General features: G+C 40.4%; 1 protein-coding gene across 4 annotated transcripts in view; it reads right to left on the bottom strand.

Moving 5' to 3' along the window:
* LOC126162661 (activating signal cointegrator 1 complex subunit 2) overlaps positions 1–24114 on the bottom strand; it is a 133485-nt gene that overhangs the window by 46967 nt on the left and 62404 nt on the right. For all 4 annotated transcript variants that reach the window (XM_049919303.1, XM_049919304.1, XM_049919302.1 and 1 more), the window contains exons 9-12: positions 23276–23399; positions 14236–14364; positions 5726–5845; positions 3300–3406 (exon numbers count right to left, since the gene is read on the bottom strand). In XM_049919303.1, the coding sequence (XP_049775260.1) occupies positions 3300–3406; positions 5726–5845; positions 14236–14364; positions 23276–23399 (480 nt within the window). The remainder of the gene's footprint in view (positions 1–3299; positions 3407–5725; positions 5846–14235; positions 14365–23275; positions 23400–24114) is intronic.

The raw sequence follows: 24114 nt of genomic DNA, 5'->3' as shown, positions 1-24114 counted from the left end.
TTCTCTCGTGTTTGCTGCTATCTCATTTAAATCCTGTCTGCCTAATAAACTACGAAACTGGAGTGAGACAACAGCAAACGCGGAAGAATATACATATCATGTCATGTTTATATACATATTATTCTTATGCCTAATAGTGGTACAGTCAGAAATGAAGCACGGTAATTGAGTAGATTTTTAAATTTAAGTTGACTCTAATTTCTGTGCAGAATGTAATGTACCAGAGAGGCGTCTGCGAAGATTTTCAAACGGAGAAAAATTTTAGCTAAACTCTCCTTCAGAACATCTTCTATCATACGCAGTCTATTATTTGGTTCTTGTTGATCATTATCAAAGAAAGCAGCAGTGTAAGTTACAAGAAATAGCAGTCTCTTGCCATTGTTTCGATAATGAGAAGATTTTTTAAAAATTTATTTATTTATAAGCGGCGGTATTGTGTACAAAAGCAAGCCATGCCGCAAGCGGCAACAGGCCATAAACACTCATTATCAGAATGCGGCAAACAATGCACGACACAGTACAGTAATGCATTTTCAGCTTAGAGTGACATAAACACCTATAACAAAGAGAACGGCACTTATCAGATCAAAGAAAAATAAGAAATCAATTCAAACCAGACGAAGCATGTGAAAAAGGAAGGGTACCTGTATAAATACGGACGGAACGCCTGACGCATAGCAATGGCTACCTGGTAAAGCTTAACTGCTATGCTTACGACACGAACCAAACTACTGTAGCTGTATCATCATTCATTCAACCTAAATTGTGTTACAATGGACCAAGTTTGTATTGATTTGGAGGTGCGGCCTAAAACTTTTCTCTCCCCTTGAATTTCGAGTCTCAGATTTCAGGTGCGGCTTAGATTCGGGAAATTTTTTTTTCCCTTGATTTCGAGTCTCATTTTTCAGGTGCGGCTTAGATTCGAGTAAATACGGTACTGCTGTGTTTGAGATTCACAACAGGTTGGATTAAAGGAAGATATTGAAACAATTCTGAGATGGACTGCAGGATCTGTTACCAATACATTCTAACAACATGCAAGTATTAAGGAGATGCTTCAGGAACTCAAATGCGGAATCCCTACAGGGAAGGTAATGTTCTTTTCTAGGCACACTACTGGGAAAATTTAGACAATCAGCATTTGAAGTTGACTGCAGAATGATTCTACTGCCACCAACATACATTTTATCTAAAGAATCTAAGATAAGATAAATTAAGATTCATACACAGGCATATACACAGTTGTTTTTCCCTCAGAATGTGAGTGGAACAGGGAAGGAAATGATTAGTAGTGATGCACGCTACCCTCCCAAAGCATCGCATGGTGGCTTGAGGAGAATGTATGTAGATGTTGATCAAACAAAAAAAATTCTATAACTTGTATGATTTTTTTAAATATGTATGGCAAATTGATTAGTATTCAAAACATGGCTTAAGATATGGATTATAAATTTATGACTCACCAACACCTACAATATTTACAGATTTGGCTAAAACTGACCAAGAAAAATGTCGTTATATTTTCAATTTCACCAAAGGACCTTCCCATTATGTTCCATGTTGTTGAAATGCTTGTATCTCCTACCACTTTCGATGATATAAACAAACTGCATGTTGCTTGTCCTTACTAGTAAAAATGTCATCAATATACATACAAAACAGTCTGCATAACAAGTCTCGAATTACAAGACAATGTAGCAGACTCTAGCACTCCTGTAGGTCTTTTCTTACCATACATTAATGCAATCGTAATGTGTTCATTAAACTGAAACAGTAAGAATTGCCTTAATAGCTGTTATGTGGAAACAAAAAAATATTAAATTTCATGTCATTATTCAAACTGACCATTTTAAATACAACAGATGGGCTCCATTTGGATATACACAGCACTTTCTCTGATGTTCCTTGTCCTACATTTACCATTTCTAAGCATGTTCTGAATGAGTGGGTGTATCATAATAGCCACAACATTTTCAATGTTCAAGAGACATAATCTGCTAGCATACTTGTATGCCCTGTCTCTCCTACTTTGAGGAAATGCAACTAAAGCTACCAGAAGTTCCTCTAAATTCTTTTCATGACTATTGGGCACTATAATAAGCCCACAGAAGAACCATTCAACCACACAATGTCACATTTGTCTCTTACCTAAGTATTTGGCAACATTTAATAGATTACCTAACAATGTTGAGAAATTTACATCCTTTGCATCAAAGTTGTTACAAATAAAGACTTAGCTAAGTTGGAGAAAGATGGGAAAACAAACAACTACAGCCCTGTTAAAAAAAAAAAAAATTCTAGTATTTGCTTGAACTGATCTTGGGAAACAGAGAAAATCTTACTCTGAGTGGAGACTTTAATCTTGCTTGATTGGAATTGTAACGATCACACACAAAAAGGTACGGGGAAGGCAAACCGAAGACATGTTTTACGGGCAGGAAACTTGATGAGGAACATTAAGAAAGTTCAAAGAAGAGTAACTCGTTTTCTATTATTTTGAAAAATGGAAGAGAGTGTCATGGATATGATATGCGAGTTGGGGCAGTGATGAGTTTTCGTTTTGGCAAGATCTTTCCATGAAATTTCAATCACAAAGATCTCTTCTGAAAGTGAAAAAAATTTGTTGATAATCACTCACAGAGAGAGAAATGATAATTTTAATAAAATAAGAGAAATCAGAGCTCACACAGAAAGATTTATTGTCACGCACGCTGCTTGGGCATGGAAATGTAGAGGAATACTTTGAAAGTGGTTTGATGAATCCTCCGCCATGCACTGAAGTCTGAACTGCAAATTAGTATATGTAGATGCTTTTCTTCAATAGGAGTCCAGTGTGCATTGCTTAGTCTAGATGTGCGAAGGGTATGGTTTCCTTGTTTTAAATACTGTTTGTATTTGACCAAACTGAGTATTGTTAATAGAATCACACAATTTTACAGATGTCTTATTTTATAACGCTAATTAGACAAGCAAAAAATAATCTGACAGCACAAACTCGTAAAATCACTGGTGTCAGGAATTTTCAGTGTATGCCTGATAATGGAAGTTGGCAAAAATAGAAGAAAACAAGACGACTATAATTAATAAAATGGAAAAGCAAGGTATATATGTTAAGGAGCTCTTTAAAAATAGTGGATAGGGATATATTTCAATAATAACAATAATAATAATAATAATAATAATAATAATGTGATAGATTTTAATTGGAAGTCCGAAATATGATGGTCTACCAGTACAGACTTTTCTTCACTTCGAATAAGATGTCTATAACAGCTTTAAAGTTCAGATCATTATCATACCTTTTCCCTCTGATTATCCTTGTAGTGTCCATGACATCCTGAGTCATTATATCAAATTCATCGTTATCATAAATGTTGTATCTCCTAGAAACATACGATTCCTCATCCTAAAAAAGAAGGGGGAAAAAAAAAGACAGTGAACTGACTGCCAGAACCAAAGGAAACCAGGCAAGACAAATAATTACCTCTTTATGTATACAGAACATGACATTATAAATTGAATTCAGTGATAAGAGTTATGGTTGGCTTAATCCAAATTTCTAAGACTACAAATGCCTAGAATAAGAAAGTTATGGGAGACAAGGGCTCTGTGTGTGTGTGTGTGTGTGTGTGTGTGTGTGTGGGCGCGCGCGCGCATGCACGCGCAGGAGAGAGAGAGAGAGAGAGAGAGAGAGAGAGTGGTACATTATTCTGAATTAAAAGTAAGTAATAATTTGATCTAAATGTTCTTTTTAACAAGGTATGTGACTAATCTGCAGGTGATTTTCTTTTAAAATTATTTTAAAGAACTCAGTTCAGTTTAGAGATGCCACAAAGACTGGTGGGTACTTTAGTATTTTCTATGCTTGGGATTAATTTTACAACAAAAATTAAACATTTTGATAATGTATATTCTCTGAATTAAAAAGTTGACATGAGATTTTCATCCCCCCGCCCCCCAACTTTAAAATGAGATTTGGTGAGATTTTGCCAGACCCCCTCCCCTCTCCCCTTCAATTAATGGGCATTCTCTTACTTGTTGCATCTGATCTTGTTTTGTTCACAAGTTATGATACAATTCTTGCTCTTTTTTGCAGATACTGAAGCTGTAATAAAAATCACGCTGACAAATTTTGTGCGTGGTCAGTTTAAAAAATAAAAATGACGGACACTAATGGGCACCAAGTTGCTGGACTCAATGCATTTCAGATTGAAAGCGGAATTAATGCTGTAAGTACAATGTATCAACATTTAACAGGTTGGTATATCACGATGAAACCTTGCAGGTTTCACTCAAACATTCCTCACTGATGAGAGGTGATGAGACAGCTTGGTTGATGAAGTATCATCACACTTGAGATTAAATGAAACCCAGCAAAAGCTTTTTCTGGTACTGAATAATTCATCCCACCAATTGGAAAATCTATGTGCACATAAAGCTGCATGATGGGTAGTTATTTCCACCAAATTGTTGTGAATTTGCATAGTTTAAGAAGCTGAATGGACCTCTTGGTGACCTGAAACTGTTTATGTTATACACCAACCAGAATTGATGTTATTCAGGCCAGAGGTATTTGGAAATTAAGTATATTGTACTAAAAACATGAATATGACAATTACATTAAAACTATCTTTACTTTCAGATCTCACAAAATCAGGAACAAGAAATAAACAGGTAACACTACATCTCATATCATGCCAATAAGTATTTTGACAATAAAAACTGTAATTACAATATTATGGATAATTATCTCTGTCAACAGAAAAGCATTACCCAAATCTACATGGAAGTTGAGACCCTATTTTGATCACTTATGATCAATATTTGTTGTTAGAAATTATACTGTGCAGGTAGTCAGCAAGTTCACTCATTATTGCTTGTGAGCTTGGCAACTACTTAAGGGATGGGTAATGAGCAACTTGCAGCTTGAGTACAAGAGCTCATGAGTAAGGTGACTGTCATACTCAAAGAGGAAAGGAAATCAGTCGAGTGTGATAATAAATTACCTATAATGAAAGCTGCATGCATGACAAGTACACATTTAAAGAACATGTCACTTCTTAATAATAATACAGTATTTCCATCTTTGCATTTCTTCCTCTCTTGCTTACTAACATCTTAGTATCAGAAAATAGCAACACATTTCTTTCACTGAACATGTCAAGAAGTAAAATATTTCTTTAGCTATAGTCATACTTGATTTAAGAAGGTATTTCATGACTGCTGAGTGGAAGAAATTATATTCTTTAAGGTGTGACAGACAAATAAGGTGTGACATACGAGTAACACTCCACATTTCTCTCTTTGGCACTTAATGTAAACCACAGCACTACAAGTATTATTTTCAGTTACTGCCAGAAAGTAATAACAGTATTAATAAATATTTTTCTGTTGAGTAGAGCTCCCTACCTCATTCTGTTGGCACTTCAAAATAATAAAACAAGTTTTTCAAAACTAGCAGGCAAGAAAAAAAGCAAAGATGAAAATATGCTGAATATTACCATAATGGTTCTAAGCTGAAAGCTGTTGGTCATTTTTTCAATAAATAAGAAATATTATTAAAATTTGACAGAGTCAAAGAAAAGCTTTTTCTAAAAATGTTATCAAACATTTATTTTATATTCCAACTGTTGTATTGACGGGAAGGGGAGAGTAGGGGTACAAATGACTGGTTATCCACAATTTACACACTCACAGATTACTCAATTTGAGTTCCGGTACATACCTTTTCTGGAGGTATACGAGGCATTGACGTATCTATGTTCTGTAACTCTTCTGGAAGTTGGTTTTCCAGAACTGCATTAACTACTCTCTCACTGGCATAGTCATAGTATTCTAGGCATTTCTAGGAATAAGAGTACTGTATCACAAATACTGTTATAAAAAGAACACAAAGTATACTGATAAAAGTAAGAACATACAGAAGATTCACCTAAGTGTAATGAAACCTCCTTTTTCCTTTGCCATTTCTTACCCAAAGATACTGTGCACGTATGATAATGTTGGTAAGAAGAAATAAAAAAAATAGTTAAAATAAAGATCTCAAACAAAGTATGGAGATCTTTTGAAGTGTCCCAATAATGAAAATTTCTGGACAGAAACATTACACTTTTTACAGACATAAACCATGTATCTTAAAAATGAAGTCTGGTCATGTGTTTCTCACATTATTCAAAGCTAGATATTCACTTGTGAGCACATCCACACAAATTTTACTAGATGCACTGAACAAGATTATTTTATGACATGATACGCAATAACAGTTTAAATAAATATTATCTGAGCTGAAAATGGCTCTTCTTCAGTCAAAAATACACTGCTTTCTACAGTACCAACAAGTTCTGCCATTGTTATACTGTTAACATCCTTTTGAGTGTTTACCTTCAAAACTAGTTCCTCCGAATTGCATGAGAGAGCATTATACCACCAACACATGATACAATAATCATAATTCTACAGGACCTGAACTGTTACCAATGTTACAACCTCTGCCATTACTGATCTAACTACCTTTCTATCAGCATTAAAAAAAAATAATTTTTTTTAAAAATTCTCATTTTACTTCTTTTGTTCCACAACTTTGTTCCACTATATTCTTCTTTTTCAATTGTTAAAACACAAATTTACCTTTTATTCACAGACCTCCATTATAATCCCTCTCTTTTAGCAACAAACGGTTGCTTCATCAGGAAAGAAGGAAGGAGAGGGAAAGACGAAAGGATGTGGGTTTTAAGGGAGAGAGTAAGGAGTCATTCCAATCCCGGAAGCGAAAAGACACACCCTAGGGGGAAAAAAGGACAGGTATACACTCGCACACACACACATATCCATCTACATCTACAATTATACTCCGCAAGCCACCCAACGGTGTGTGGCGGAGGGCACTTTACGTGCCACTGTCATTACCTCCCTTTCCTGTTCCAGTCGCGTATGGTTCGCGGGAAGAACGACTGTCTGAAAGCCTCCGTGCGCGCTCTAATCTCTCTAATTTTACATTCGTGATCTCCTTGGGAGGTATAAGTAGGGGGAAGCAATATATTCGATACCTCATCCAGAAACGCACCCTCTCGAAACCTGGCGAGCAAGCTACACCGCGATGCAGAGTGCCTCTCTTGCAGAGTCTGCCACTTGAGTTTGTTAAACATCTCCGTAACGCTATCACGGTTACCAAATAACCCTGTGACGAAACGCGCCGCTCTCCTTTGGATCTTCTCTATCTCCACTGTCAGCCCGATCTGGTACGGATCCCACATTGATGAGCAATACTCAAGTATAGGTCGAACGAGTGTTTTGTAAGCCACCTCGTTTCTTGATGGACTACATTTTCTAAGGACTCTCCCAATGAATCTCAACCTGGTACCCGCCTTACCAACAATTAATTTTATATGATCATTCCACTTCAAATCGTTCCGCACGCATACTCCCAGATATTTTACAGAAGTAACTGCTACCAGTGTTTGTTCCGCTATCATATAATCATACACTAAAGGATCCTTCTTTCTATGTATTCGCAATACATTACTTTTGTCTATGTTAATGGTCAGTTGCCACTCCCTGCACCAAGTGCCTATCCGCTGCAGATCTTCCTGCATTTCGCTACAATTTTCTAATGCTGCAACTTCTCCGTATACTACAGCATCATCCGCGAAAAGCCGCATGGAACTTCCGACACTATCTACTAGGTCATTTATATATATTGTGAAAAGCAATGGTCCCACAACACTCCCCTGTGGCAAGCCAGAGGTTACTTTAACGTCTGTAGACGTCTCTCCGTTGATAACAACATGCTGTGTTCTGTTTGCTAAAAACTCTTCAATCCAGCCACACAGCTGGTCTGATATTCCGTAGGCTCTTACTTTGTTTATCAGGCGACAGTGCGAAACTGTATCGAACGCCTTCCGGAAGTCAAGAAAAATAGCATCTACCTGGGAGCCTGTATCTAATATTTTCTGGGTCTCATGAACAAAAAAAGCGAGTTGGGTCTCACACGATCGCTGTTTCCGGAAACCATGTTGATTCCTACATAGTAGATTCTGAGTTTCCAAAAACGACATGATACTTGAGCAAAAAACATGTTCTAAAATTCTACAACAGGTCAACGTCAGAGATATAGGTCTATAGTTTTGCGCATCTGCTCGACGACCCTTCTTGAAGACTGGGACTACCTGTGCTCTTTTCCAATCATTTGGAACCTTCCGCTCCTCTAGAGACTTGCGGTACACGGCTGTTAGAAGGGCGGCAAGTTCTTTCGCGTACTCTGTGTAGAATCGAATTGGTATCCCGTCAGGTCCAGTGGACTTTCCTCTGTTGAGTGATTCCAGTTGCTTTTCTATTCCTTGGACACTTATTTCGATGTCAGCCATTTTTTCGTTTGTGCGAGGATTTAGAGAAGGAACTGCAGTGCGGTCTTCCTCTGTGAAACAGCTTTGGAAAAAGGTGTTTAGTATTACAGCTTTACGCGTGTCGTCCTCTGTTTCAGTGCCATCATTGTCCCAGAGTGTCTGGATATGCTGTTTCGATCCACTTACTGATTTAATGTAAGACCAGAACTTCCTAGGATTTTCTGTCAAGTCGGTACCTAGTATTTTACTTTCGAATTCACTGAACGCTTCACGCATAGCCCTCCTTACGCTAACTTTGACATCGTTTAGCTTCTGTTTGTCTGAGAGGTTTTGGCTGCGTTTAAACTTGGAGTGAAGCTCTCTTTGCTTTTGCAGTAGTTTCCTAACTTTGTTGTTGTACCACGGTGGGTTTTTCCCGTCCCTCACAGCTTTACTCAGCACGTACCTGTCTAAAACGCATTTTACGATTGCCTTGAACTTTTTCCATAAACACTCAACATTGTCAGTGTCGGAACAGAAATTTTCGTTTTGATCTGTTAGGTGGTCTCAAATCTGCCTTCTATTACTCTTGCTAAACAGATAAACCTTCCTCCCTTTTTTTTATATTCCTATTAACTTCCATATTCAGGGATGCTGCAACGGCCTTATGATCACTGATTCCCTGTTCTGCACTTACAGTGTTGAAAAGTTCGGGTCTGTTTGTTATCAGTAGGTCCAAGATGTTATCTCCACGAGTCGGTTCTCTGTTTAATTGCTCGAGGTAATTTTCGGATAGTGCACTCAGTATAATGTCACTCGATGCTCTGTCCCTACCACCCGTCCTAAACATCTGAGTGTCCCAGTCTATATCTGGTAAATTGAAATCTCCACCTAAGACTGTAACATGCTGAGAAAATTTATGTGAAATGTATTCCAAATTTTCTCTCAGTTGTTCTGCCACTAATGCTGCTGATTCGGGGGGTCGGTAAAAGGAGCCAATTATTAACCTAGCTCGGTTGTTGAGTGTAACCTCCACCCATAATAATTCACAGGAACTATCCACTTCTACTTCACTACAGGATAAACTACAACTAACAGCGACGAACACTCCACCACCGGTTGCATGCAATCTATCCTTTCTAAACACCGTCTGTACCTTTGTAAAAATTTCGGCAGAATTTATCTCTGGCTTCAGCCAGCTTTCTGTACCTATAATGATTTCAGCTTCGGTGCTTTCTATAAGCGCTTGAAGTTCCGGTACTTTACCAACGCAGCTTCGACAGTTCACAATTACAATACCGATTGCTGCTTGGTCCCCGCATGTCCTGACTTTGCCCCGCACCTGTTGAGGCTGTTGCCCTTTCTGTACTTGCCCAAGGCCATCTAACCTAAAAAACCGCCCAGCCCACGCCACACAACCCCTGCTACCCGTGTAGCCGCTTGTTGCGTGTAGTGGACTCCTGACCTATCCAGCGGAACCCGAAACCCCACCACCCTATGGCGCAAGTCGAGGAATCTGCAGCCCACACGGTCGCAGAACCGTCTCAGCCTCTGATTCAGACCCTCCACTCGGCTCTGTACCAAAGGTCCGCAGTCAGTCCTGTCGACGATGCTGCAGATGGTGAGCTCTGCTTTCATCCCGCTAGCGAGACTGGCAGTCTTCACCAAAATCAGATAGCCACCGGAAGCCAGAAAGGATTTCCTCCGATCCATAGCGACACACATCATTGGTGCCGACATGAGCGACCACCTGCAGATGGGTGCACCCTGTACCCTTCATGGCATCCGGAAGGACCCTTTCCACTTCTGGATTGACTCCCCCCAGTATGCACACGGAGTGCACTTTGGTTTTCTTCCCCTCCCTTGCTGCCATATCCCTAAGGAGCCCCATTACACGCCTGACGTTGGAGCTCCCAACTACCAGTAAGCCCACCCTCTGCGACCGCCCGGATCTTCCAGACTGAGGGGCAACCTCTGGAACAGGACAAGCAGCCATGTCAGGCCGAAGATCAGTATCAGTCTGAGACAGAGCCTGAAACCGGTTCGTCAGACAAACTGGAGAGGCCTTCCGTTCAGCCCTCCGGAATGTCTTTCGCCCCCTGCCACACCTTGAGACGACCTCCCACTCTACCACAGGTGAGGGATCAGCCTCAATGCGGGCAGTATCCCGGGCAACCACAGCTGTAGTCCAATCGGGGGATGCGTGGGACGAGCTGGCCGTCCCCGACAAACCCCCATCCGGACCCCCACAGTGATGCCCATTGGCAACAGCCTCAAGCTGTGTGACCGAAGCCAACACTGCCTGAAGCTGGGAGCGAAGGGATGCCAACTCAGCCTGCATCCGAACACAGCAGTTGCAGTCCCTATCCATGCTAAAAGCTGTTGTGCAAAGAACGTCTGAACTAATCTACAGAGAGCGCAAACAAATCGACACAAAATTTAAACGGTTATTAAAATACAAGATTGCCTAGTAAATGCAGTAATGCTGCCACTTGTGCACTGCTGACACACTGCTCGGCGGCGGAAGGAGACTATGCGATTTTCACTATTCAGGTACTAAAACGCGATGCTACAACTCTCAAATACTATAATATGCCCGAAATTTATGAATTAAACAATGCAAGTACGAAAAACACGCAAAGAAATTAAGAATTAAACTATGTAACAAATGAGTGAGCTAGGAGTATATGACTTGCTGCTGCAGCTGCTTATCCAACGGCGGCAGGGAGCACACTGACTGTGACCAACCATATGTAAATGTCTGCTTGTGTCTGTGTATGTGCGGATGGATGTGTGTGTGTGTGTGTGTGTGTGTGTGTGTGTGTGTGTGTGTGTGTGTGTGTGCGCGCGCGCGCGCTCGCGCAAGTGTATACCTGTCCCTTTTTCCCCCTAAGGTAAGTCTTTCCGCTCCCGGGATTGGAATGACTCCTTACCCTCTCCCTTAAAACCCACATCCTTTCGTCTTTCCCTCTCCTTCCTTCTTTCCTGATGAAGCAACCGTTTGTTGTGAAAGCTTGCATTTTGTATGTATGTGTGTGTGTCTATCGACCTGCCAGCACTTTCGTTTGGTAAGTCACATCATCTTTGTTTTTAGATAAAGGTAGTAAGGTGTACAAGGAATGAAGTAGTGGGTTTGGAGCTGAAGGAAGTTCGGAAAGATAGTGTTCAATAGCAGTAAGAACATGGGCATGAGGGATGTTGGTGTAAAGGGAAGTGACATCAACAGTGACGAGTACAGATCCAAAATGTAAACAGATGGGGATAAGGAGAGTTGGTGAAGGAAATGGTGGATATCTTTGATGTGGGATGGTAGATTATGATAATTTGTTGGAAGTGCTGGTCAATGAGCGCCAAAATTCTTTGAGGGGAGCACAATATCCAGCTACAATATGGTGTCCAGGATTGTTGGGTACGTGGATTATGGGGCTGTAAAAGATGGATCTGTGGGGTGTCACAAAGGTGGGGAGGGAAATGGATTCATGCGGGAGGTTCTGGGAAGCGCCTAAGGCTTTAAGCAGGGATTGGAAATTACGGACTTGTGGGATGGGATCACTCAAATAATTACATCAATGAAACATGTAAGAGAACTGAGAAATTCTGGGATTGCAATGAGACCAGAAGAATGTTCATTGAAATTAACAAGATCCTTGAAACAATGAATATGGGTTGTAGAACATGGAAGATGGCACATGTCTAACCATAACCAATATAGTACAAGCCACTAATCACTGGAGAACATACAGCAACAAGTTTGATATGGATAAAGGTGGAAAACTTAGTTGTGCAAACATTCCAGTAAAGAAGGAACCTAACATCTTACAAGTGGTCCAAAAAACTTTAGCTAAACTGGGAAAATAACAAAGCACCTGGATCTGACCTTACACTACTGAAATGATCAAAGCGTCTTGAGATTTGGGTTTGGAAATCATGCACAAAATATGTAACTACATATAGACTAATGGTACGTGGATAGAAGACTGGACCATGTCGATAATGATTCTGTTTCATAAGAAAGGAAACATACAGCATTTTGCAAACTACGGAGCCATTTCATTAATTTCACTTGCCAGCAATATTCTTCCAAATGTCATTCATGAACGCCTGAGAACCTACTTAAATACAGATATACCACTAGAGCAAGCTGGGATTCTGTATAATAAAGAACACCAGCAGATTCACAATGTTGGACAGATAACTGAAAAAGAGAATTCAATACTCCTTTAGTTCTTTGCTTCTTGGACTACAGCCACACTTTTGATGGAAATAACTGAGGAACATGCTAGCAGAAATGGGCATTACTGATCATCTTATTATCCTTATCCGAAATCTCTACTCCAATAGCACTGCATTAATCAGATTTGGTAAGACTATTTCAAATTCTTTTGAAACATTTAAAGGGAGTCACATGGGGTGCATTCTATCACAACTTCTCTTTGTAAGATTTGCTGATGACACCACACTGTGCACAGGATCACAAGTGGAAATGAAGGAGCTACTGGATAGAGTTAAGAAAGGGAATGAGAAACTTGGATTGTCAGTTATACGAAAAAGACCAAGATCATGATAAAATTATTTAATTGGATAGATAAAAAATTTACTCACCAAGTGGCGGCAGAACATACACATGAAAGACTGTTGTGAATGGCAAGCTTTCAGAGCCAGTGGCTCCTTTAGGCAGAAGGGTTGAAGGGTTCTGCCGAAAGAAGGAGCCACTGGCTCTGAAAGCTCGCCATTCACAACACACTTACGTGTGTGTTTTGCCATCGCTTGGTGAGTAGATTTTTTATCCATTCAATTAAATAATTTTATCAATAAGTGATTGTTTTCATTGTTATATTAGCCCAAGATCATGGTAAGTAACAGACGTGACTTACTACCAGCTAATCAGGTTCTATCAGTATATGAAGAAGCTGACCATTTCGTTTATGAATGGCAACTACCGATAAACATAGAAAAATGTACGTTAGTAGAGATGAGTAGCAAAAATGTTTGAGTACATCATTAGCAGTGTGCTGCTTGACAGTTACGTTGATTAAATATCTAGATGTAACATTGCAAAGCAATATGAAATGGAATTAGCATGTTGAGATAAGAGTACAGAGATTAGGTCTCATATGAAGGCAAATCGACAGTCGATTTTTACTTCCATTTTCAAATGGAACAGGAAAGGAAATTACTAGTAGCGGTACAGGATATCCTCCGCCATGTACCATGTGATGCCTTGTAGAGTATGTGTGTGTGTGTGTGTGTGTGTGTGTGTGTGTGTGTGTGTAGATGTAGATTTACCTGGGCTCACTGGTTAAGAAAAAGTGTGGCTTTATACAGGGAATATGATGTAGAACTTTTCTGGGGAGAGATGCTACACAGAAGCTGATAGTGATTTGTAAAAATGGAACCTTAAACAGACATTCTACAATGAGTGTGCTGAAATCTCAGACTTGCTTCCCCCCCCCCCCCCCCCCCCCTTTTCCCTTTATGGCTCTGAAATCTGGGCATTAACGGAAGGGGACAGCAAAAGAATTGATGCTCTTGAGATGTGGACATATAGGAGGTTGCTGAGAACATAATGGATGGACAAACAGACCAACAAATCCATCTTTCGAGAACTCAGGGTGGAGAATAGGTTGTCCAGTATTTGTTTCCAGCAACTATTACAGTTCTTTGGCCAATAGTTTGACAAAAGAAGGATAACTTGGAAAATGTGATCATCCAAGGCAAAGTTGGTGGGAAGATACTGAAGGGAAGACTACCGAGATGGTAGATGGAGCAGGTAAAGGAGAAGACACACCAAACATGGAGCCAGTTACTCAAAGATGTAGAAGACAGAAAAACTGAGACAGACTGTAAAGAGGATTGTGTGATGTGTTACCAACTTTTAACAATGAAGGATGGAGTGTTGACGACAAATAATTACCTCTATAAATCCATCTTGTAGGTGAGGAAGGATGTCTTGCACTTCAGTGATGAGAGAATCTAATTCAACTCCCATTACTTTTTTCTTCTTATTCTCGCTCGGGGCTTCCACATGGCCACTTGCAGTTGGCTAGAATATAACAATAATCACTCTGTCACATCATTTGATACATATTAGTCAGCAGTATTAAAAACAACTATGGGTTTGCTATTTACAGTGGAGGCTTACAGGAAAATACACCAGTTAATCAGATAATATATGTTAATGGTACAAAACATTGTGTGTTTCAATAAAGTGCAGTGGAGAACATGGGTGTACAGTGAAGGTAGTAGTTGACAGGGTAACTACTGATTGATCTCTATGCATGTTTTAACCTTATGTAAAACTTCAAATGTCAGATGCCATATCCAAATTAATATTGGCAGTTACAACTTCTCTTGTGACTGTAAAACTGCACTGCAATCAATATGATTTGGCATTAGAATACATGTTAACCATTTGATTTGGCAATTTTAAATCTTAAGTGTCAACTCAGTTTTACGAAACTCAATTTCACACAAGCTAGACTAAAGGGAGCCGTATTTACATCATACTTTCATAAACAACAGTCCTTACAGCTTAAAGTGCCATATGACATGCTACAATGTAAAAGTCATATGCTGCCAATTTGTTTCTCATGTGCAGCAGAGCAATATACTATTCTAACAATGGGTACTAGTGTGCCAAAATATGCTTTCAGTTGCAAAGACTATTATTTATAAATATATAGTAAATGCAGCTCTTGCTCTCTCCTGACACCTTCTCCTTCGTCTTCATTTCCACTTGTCCTCGCTACAGGTAGGTCGCTTTCATCCTGAAGCTAGAGTGACCTGCCCTCCTTTCTGACTTCCCAAACTGTCCCTCTTTTTTCCTGAGGAATGAACTAATAGTTATAAAAACTAGGGACCTTTTTTCACCTTTAAGCTGTGGCAAGCTAATGGCAAGTATACTGAGAAAGGGCCCACTCATATCCATACTGGACAAAGCCAGGATAATAATGGAATACACTTACAACTGATTCAAAGTAAAACCTTAACCCATAATATTATTTATGCTCAATTCTATAACATGCCAAACAAATAAAAACAGTTTACAGGTGTCAGAAATAGCAATGAATGGCACACACACAACAGATGACGCTCCAAGTTCTGGGGCATCCATTAAGGATAACAAACTGAGGTGGCACTAGCATCTAGACAAATTAACCAAAAAGCTCATTAATGACTACTTTGTGTTTATAAATCTCTCTCACTGTGTTGACCTCCAGATTGGATTGCCACCATACTTCTGCTCAATACAGTCCGATGCCTTAACCTTCTCGAGAAGTGCAACTACAGTAAAAAAGTATTTATTATACAGAAGGATGTTGTAAGAATATTAAGAGAAGTAGATAACCAAACATCTCTGTGTTAGCCCGCAACTTAAGGGCAACAAACTTTACTGAAAACAAAACTTCTGTAACAAAAGATTAAAATTTTCTGTTAGTCCATGAAATCAAATAATAACAGTGCATTATGAAGAATATTCTAATTAGACAGATGGTGTCGCAGTGGGGACCCCATTAGCTTTAGTTGTAGCCAACCTACTTATGGAGCATTTTTAGGGCGTCGCCCTGGACACAGCTCCTGCAAAGCCTAGTTGCTTTTATCATTACATCGATACATTTGTTGCCTGGTCTCATGGATGTGAAAGCTGGGAGAATTTTTGGACCACATCAACAATATCCGTGACAACACCAAGATCACAATGGAGGTAGAGACATATGGCACCTTGTCATTCTTCAATGTTCCTGATCGCCGTAAAGCAAATCGGAGTCTCAGCCACAATGTTTACAGAAACCTACCCACACGGGCCGATATTTGCATGCTAACAGCTATCACTGACAATTGCAGAAACATTCCAAGAATCTTGGTGAACCAAGCGGAATCCATCTCAGATGCTGAAAACCTGCTGAAGCAACTGAGCCACTTACAGAAAGTACTCCAGGAAGATGGCTACAACAACCACCAGATATTTTTGCAGGCCATGATGTTGAAAACAGGGAAGCAGAAGGACCCTGAGGAGGACTGTAAGAAGCTTGTGTTGTTGCTGTTCTGTGGCTCAGTAAAAGGACAGATTAGCCAGCTCCAAAAGAAGCATAAAATCGATTCGATCTTCAGTGCTCCAACAAATATTTGACAACTCATGAAGCCTGTGAAAGATGATTGAAGGCCTCAGAATGCAAGGAGTATATAAAATATTGTATGGGTATGGGCAGTTTTACATTGGACAGACTGCGCACACTATTGAACAGTGCTGTGCAGAACACAAGGTGCATTCATCTTCAGTACTCTGAGAAATTAACATTAGCAGAGACAACTGTTATTACATAGACTAGAAGTTTCTAGGAAGTTTCTAGGACAGCATAATATAAGAAGCAATCAACATAAAACTTTGTGACAACATCCTCAATAAAGATGGTGGTCTTCAGTTAAGCACAGCTTGGGACCTGGCCATCAGAAGTTTGAATCGGGCCTGCAACGTGAGCAATGAAAGCATTACCCTATATAGCACTGGAGCAAGCATCATGAACATCACAGAAGACAATGCAGCCATATACGGATGTTAGCAGCAACCAGAAAACAGTGAACACATTACAATGACCAAGTAGTACTTGGTTGAAAGCTTGTGGATTTTAAACCTCTTGATGTGGCTGGAAGCTTGAGAGAATTTTATCAATAACAATTCACAGTGGAAATTAGAATAAGCTCTAGTTCCAGATGTTCCCACTGTCCTCAGTCCGAAGACTGCTTCCATGCAGCTCTCCATGCTAGTATATGCTGTGTAAGTCTCTTCATAAGTACTGTAACCTACATCCATCTGAACCTACTTACTGTATTCAAGCATTGGTCACGATCTACACTTTTTACACCCCACACTTCCTTCCATTACCAAACTGATAGTTTCTCGGTGCCACAGGATGTGCTCTATCAACAAATTCCTTCTTTTAGTCAAATTGTGCCATATTTCTTTTTCCCCCAATTCAATTCAATACCTCATTTTTTACATCCATTTCAATACCTCATTTTTTATTCTGTCTACTCTCCTTCAGCATTCTTCTATGGGACCCAATTTCGAAAGTTTCTTGTCAGAATTGCCTTTTGTCCCTTTTTCACTTCCATATAAGGCTATGCTCCACAAAAATACCTTCAGAAAAGACTTCCAAGCACTTAAATTTATTTAGATGTTAACAATTCCTCTTTTCTGAAATGCTTTGTTTGCTACTGCCCATCTGAATTTTTGTATATTTCATACTTCAGCCATCATCATTTATTTTACTGTCCAAATAACAAAATTAATCTACTATTTTATTTGTCTCATTTCTAATCTAATTCACTTGGTACTGCCTGATTTACTTTGGCTATATTGCATTACCCTCATTTTACTGGTGTCAATCTTACAAACTGTTTTCAAAACACTATCCATTATGTTCAGAATTACAATGTCACTGGCACACTGCAAAGTTTTTATTTTCTCTCCCTAAAATTTATTTTCCTTAACTAAGTTCTCCATGGTTTCCTTCACAGCTTGCTCAAAATACGGACTGAATAACAGTAGGGATAGGCTGCAAATCTGTTGCATTCTCTTTGTAACCACTGGTTCCTTTTCACGTCTTTCAACTCTTATAACTGCAATCTGATTTCTTTACAAGTTGTAAATTACTCTTCCGTGCCTGTATTTTTAACCCTGCTACCTTTACGATTTCAATGAGCATAGTTCACGCAGTACTATGAAAACCTTTCCCTAAATCTACAAATGCTATAAATGTAGGTTTGCCCTCCTTCATATATCTTCTAAGTCTTAGTTTCACTGTGTGTTCCTACATTTCTGTGGAACTCAAATTTATCTTCCCCAGGACAGCCGTTTCAATTTTTCCATTCTCCTGTAAATACGAGGGTGTGCTGAAAAGTAATGTGTCTGAATTTTTAAAGTGAAAACTCTTACAGATTTTTAAATACAACAAACATTATTAACATTCTACACCTTGTATTCTTCAGGTTTACATATTTATTTCTCAGTGGCAACAAACACATTTCTTCCAATGAGAGACCAGTTTGTTGATACCGTCACTGTGGAATACATGAATTTGTCAACGGAGTCACAATCTTATCTCTGCTTGCACCACTTCATAACAATGTCACATCCTCAAATGTGTTCTTTAAGTTTTTGATACAGATAGAAAGGAGATGGGGCCAAGTCAGGACTGCACAGAGAATGATCAATGACAATGAAGCCAATGTGTCGGACTGTTGAAGATGTCACAGTGCTCATGTGTGTTCTGGTATTGTCATCCTGAAGGAAAGGGTGCTCCACATATGAACGAACTTCTTGAATTTGAAACTTGATTACAGCACAAGTTAGTCATGCACCGACATAGTTACATTACACACCATCATATTAAATGCTACAATCCTCTAGTGGTCTAGGTCTTCGAGTGCTCTGTGAAATTCTTTGCTCAGTATATCTCCCATCTTATCGTCGTAGTCATCGTTGTCGTCATGTCACCACCACTACCACTACCACTACCACCACCACCACCACCACCACCACCACCACCACCTACGTTCTTTTTCCTTTCTGTAACACTGTCTTAAAGTTAATTTCTCTGTGAAACTTCTCAATATAATGTTTCCACCTTTCAGCTGTCCCTTCTTTTCCTAGTACTGGTTTCCCATCTAAGTTCTCTATTTTCAAATAGCTGCTTCTCTTTTCTCCAAAGGTCTCTAATTTTTCTACATGTAGTATCTTTACTTTAGTTATACATGCTTCTGTACCTTACATTTGTCCTGTAGCCATTCCTGCGTAGCCATTTTGTATTTCTATCAATTTCACTTTTTAGACTTTTTTTTCCCTTTCGCCACTTCATTTGCTGCATTTTTATATTTTCTCCTTTCATCAAATATTTCCTGTGATATCCAACGATTCCTAATAGGTCTTGTCCTTTTGCCTGTGTGATCATCTGCTGCCTTCCCTAAGCCACCTCTCATAGCCACTCATTGGTTTTCTATGGTAAGCCTTTCCTGTACCTATTTAACAACTACAGATAGAAATTAATAATGAAACAATTTCTGACTGAAATTAATACAAGTCTATTTCACTATGCATGTGCTGTTAAGTTCCATTTGGCTTAGTGATTGTGGAAACCACATGGTTATCAACTGAATCACTATCCAATACCAGTCTGCTGTTGACACTTTCACTCATGATAGATACTGCAAGAAAGACATTAAGGGTGGATTGGTGCAAGTCTAGCTGCCTGGTCTAGAAATGAGTTTGAATTAAAAATGAGAATCAGTAGTGAGGTAGATGTAAAATTGTTGCAGTACACCATACTGCATTTCCATTTAAGGCACAACAAAAGAGTAGCAGTTTAGGCTTTTTAAGATCAACTTTCATCTTACAACTATTTAACAAAGGCTAGTTGTATAAGACAATATTATGAGAAGGAAAGTTGCCACTCACTATATAGCGGAGATGCTGAGTCACAGATAAGCACAACAAAAGACTCTCACTATTATAGCTTTTGGCCGTTAAGGCCTTCGTCAACAAAATACACACACACACACACACACACACACACACACTCAAAAATGCAACTCACATACACGACTGCAGTCTCAGGCAACTTAAACCATGCTGCGAGGAGCAGCACGAGTGCATGGTAGGAGTGGCAAATAGGTGGGAGTAAGAAGGAGGCTGGAGCGGAGAGGGGGAGGGATAGTATGGTGGGGGTGGCGGACAGAAAAATGCTGCAGGTTACACGGAGGGCAGGAGAGAGGTGGGGAGGCAAGGGGGAGGGGAGTAGCGGAAAAGGAGAGAAGTAAAAAGACTGGGTGTGGTGGTGGAATGACGGCTGTGTACTGCTGGAATGGGAACAGGGAAGGGGCTGGATGGGTGAGGAAAGTGACTAATGAAGGTTGAAGCCAGGAGGGTTACGGGAATGACAGATGTATTTTGGGGATAGTTCCCACCTACACAATTCAGATAAGCTGCTGTTGGTGGGAAGGATCCATATGACACAGGCTGTGAAGCAGTCATTGAAATGAAGGATATTATGTTTGGCAGCGTGTTCAGCAACAGGGTGGTCCACTTGTTTCTTGGCCATAGTTTGTCAGTGGCCATTCATGCCGACAGACAGCTTGCTGGTCGTCACGTCTACATAGAATGCAGCACAGTGGTTGCAGCTTAGCTTGTAGACCACATGACTGGTTTCACAGGTAGCTCTGCCTTTGATGGGATAGGTGATGTTAGTGACTGGACTGGAGTAGGTGGTGGTAGGAGGATGTATGGGACATTTCTTGCAACTAGGTCTATTACAGGGGTATGAGCCATTAGGTAAGGGATTAGAAGCAGGGATTGTGTAAGGATGGACGAATATATTGTGTAGGTTCGATGGACGGCAGAGTACCGCTGTGGGAGGGGTGGAAAGGATAGTGGGCAGGACAGTTCTCATTTCAGGGCACAAAGAGAGGTAAATGAAACCTTGGCACAGAATGTAATTCAGTAACTACAGGCTTGGGTGGTACAGAATTACGAGGGGAATGCTTCTCTGTGGCTGGATGGTGGGACTTTGGGAAGTGGTGGGAGACTGGAAAGATAAGGCATGGAAGATTTGTTTTTGTACAAGGTTGGGAAGATAATTACAGTCAGTGAAGGCTTCAGTGAGACCCTTGGTATATTTTGAGAGGGACTGCTCATCACTGCAGATGTGACAGCCACAGGTGGCTAGGCTGTATGGAAGGGACTTCTTGGTATGGAACGGCTGGCAGCTATATAAGTGGAGGTATTGCTGGTGGTTAGTAGGTTTGATATGGATAGAGGTACCGATGTAGCCATCTTTGAGGTGGAGGTCAACATCCAGGAAGGTAGCTTGTTGGGTTGAGTAGGACCAGGTGAAGGAAATGGGGGAGAAGTTGTTGAGGTTCTGGAGGAATGTGGATAGGGTGCCCTCACCTTTGATCTAGGTAACAAAGATGTCATCAATGAATCTGAACCAGGTGAGGGGTTTAGGATTCTGGGGTTTTAGGAATGATTCCTCTAGATGGCCCATAAATAGGTTGGCATAGGATGGTGCCATGTGGGTGCCCATAGCCGTATCCCAGATTTATTCGTAGGTAATCCCATCAAAGGAGAAGTAATTGTGGGTGAGGATATAGTTGGTCATAGCAACTAGGAAGGACAATGTTGGTTTGGAATCCATCGGGCATTCGGAAAGGTAGTGTTCAATAGCGGTAAGGCCATGAGCATTAGGGATGGGGTGTACAGGGAGGTGGCATCAATAGTGATGAGCAGGGCACCGTTTGGTAAAGGGATAGGAACTGTGGAGAGTCTGTGGAGGAAATAGTTGGTATCTTTCATATAGGAGGGTAGATTCTGGGTAATAGATTGAAGGCATTGGTCCACAAGAACAAAGAGTCTCTCACATCCTGGGTGATTAGGTTTATGGAATTTGGGAAGCATGTAGAAGGTAGGGGTGTGGGGAGTGGTAGGGATAAGCAGAGAGATGGAGTCCGGGGAGAGGTTCTGGAATGGGCCTACGGATTTGAGTAGTGACTGGAGATCCTGCTGGGTTACTGGAATGGGGTCACTGTGGCAAGGTTTGTAGGCGGAAGTATCTGACAGCTGGTGGAGTCCTTCCACCAGGAAATCCTTGAGGTTCAAAACAACAGTGGTGGAGCCTTTGTCCGCAGGTAGGATTATAAGGTCAGGATCAATTTTTAGATGATGGAATGCAGTTCTTTCTGCGGATATAAGATTAGTTTGCATGTTGAGGGATTTGGGGAATGATGGTGAGGCAAGGTTCGAGGTTAAGAAATTCTGGAAAGTTAACAGGGGGTGGTTTGGAGGCAAGTGGGGGTGGATCACAGTTGGATAGAGGAGTGAATTGAGTTAGGCAAGGTTCAATATTGATCTTTGGTTGAATCTGATTGGTAGGGTTAGTGGCAAAAAAGTGTTTCACTGTAGTGACCGGGAGGAGGAGAGACAGTCTTTAACAAGTCCTACATGACTGAATTTGGGAGTGGGGCAAAAGGTGAGGCTTTTGGAAAGGACTGATATTTCTGTGGGGCTAAGGCTTGTGGAGGAAAGGTTCATGACTGTGTTGCAGGTCTGTTTAGGTTTTGGATTCTGTGTGGTGGTGGGAGGGAGTTTTGGAGGGTGGGGTAAGTGTAGAAGGTCTACGAGACAGGGTCTGTCAGCTATGAGGGATGTGGGGGAGATTTGGAGGTTGTCGTAGAGGTGGTGGACAGCGGCACTTCAAGGTGACAGTAGGAAGTGAGCATGATGGAGAGCTTTTTGAAGTGGAGTTGTGCATGTTGCTCAAGTTCCTGCAGTGCAAGAGTTTCAATGTGTGTTACGGGTTCCAGGAATTTGGGATTGCATAGCAGGAGAATTTTGTGGGTGGAGAGAAGGTACTGCAAGGAGGTTTGGGCGTGATTCATATGGTTCTGCAGGACTATGTTAGTGAGAGCTAAGGATTGGCAGAACCTGAACAGGTGGAGGTAATTGTGGAAGGAGGGGTGGCAGCCAGAGACGGGTTAATTTGATGGTAAGGCCATTAGAGGGGACTTCAAGAGCCAAGCAACAAGGCAGGAATAATATGTGGGACTGGGATCTGGCTAGGGATAAGGAAACTTTTCTGTATTGATGCAGATGGAAGGAGCAAGGATCCATGGTGGTGGAGAAATACGAAAAATTACATTGCATAAGAAATAAACTGGTACTTATTGAGATTGGGCTGTACAAAAGAAGACCCAAACTCAACAAGAGTAAATAAATTTAATTTTTAACACAAAGAAGAAAACACTTTATGAGTACAATAAAGATACATCATTATTCACACGTCATACTTTTCTTTGCTTACACAATGAAAACTTGAAATAATATTAAATTTTGCCAACTACAATCCAGGCATGCACTGTAAAGCAACAAAGAAACAAAATAACTTAGAAGTAATACCGACCTGGATGTCCTTTGTGTCTGTAGTTTTTGAAAACTCCGATGAAAAAAAGCTATTTTTCTGTGAACTCGGGGTATCAAAACATGACAGAACAGATTCCATCAAGAAATCAAATTTAATTGTATCACTGAATCCAAGTTAAGAACATCAATACAATTTGATTTTATGCAGTAGTAAATGTTTTTTCAGCATACGTGCATTACAAAAACTAAACATTACACAAGTTAAGTCTAAATCAATGATTATTCACTCATATAGCGCAATTTTAAATACAACAGAGAATAAGAACAACCTTTTTTCCCCTCATTACTGTTGACTATATATTTGCAATGAGGAGTTTCCACATGCTCCAATTCCAGTGTTGACTCCAGTAGAGGGACCCATTGCACCAGTCTCCAAGGATGAGGTTACCGAAGCAATACAGAAAATGAAAAATGGAAAGGCAACGGGGCCGAATGATCTTCCTGCAGACTTGGGGAAATCAAAACACTGGGATTCAGCTGACTGGTTGACATTACTTTAACAAGATCATTGCGGAGGGAACGATTCCAGCTGACTGAACATGTAGCACAACAGTTCCAATTTGGAAGCAGAAGGGAAGTCCAGCTCAATGTAACAATTACTGCCTAATACGCCTTCTGTCACACACCACGGAAGTATTCGAGCGCGTCATTGATAAAAGGATCTAACAAATTATCAGTCTCTCCATCAATCAATGTGGTCTCGTGAAGGGCTGTGGGACGACACATGCTATCCATGCAGGTTGCCCGCTTATCGAAAAGCACCACGAGAAGTCAAAATATCTACACCTTGCCTTTCTCGACCTCGAAAAAATCTTCAGA

Source organism: Schistocerca cancellata, chromosome 2 (assembly GCF_023864275.1).
Source record: "Schistocerca cancellata isolate TAMUIC-IGC-003103 chromosome 2, iqSchCanc2.1, whole genome shotgun sequence".
Classification (NCBI taxonomy): domain Eukaryota; kingdom Metazoa; phylum Arthropoda; class Insecta; order Orthoptera; family Acrididae; genus Schistocerca; species Schistocerca cancellata.
Note: the sequence above shows the minus strand (reverse complement) of the source record. Positions and strands in the feature narration are given on the sequence as shown.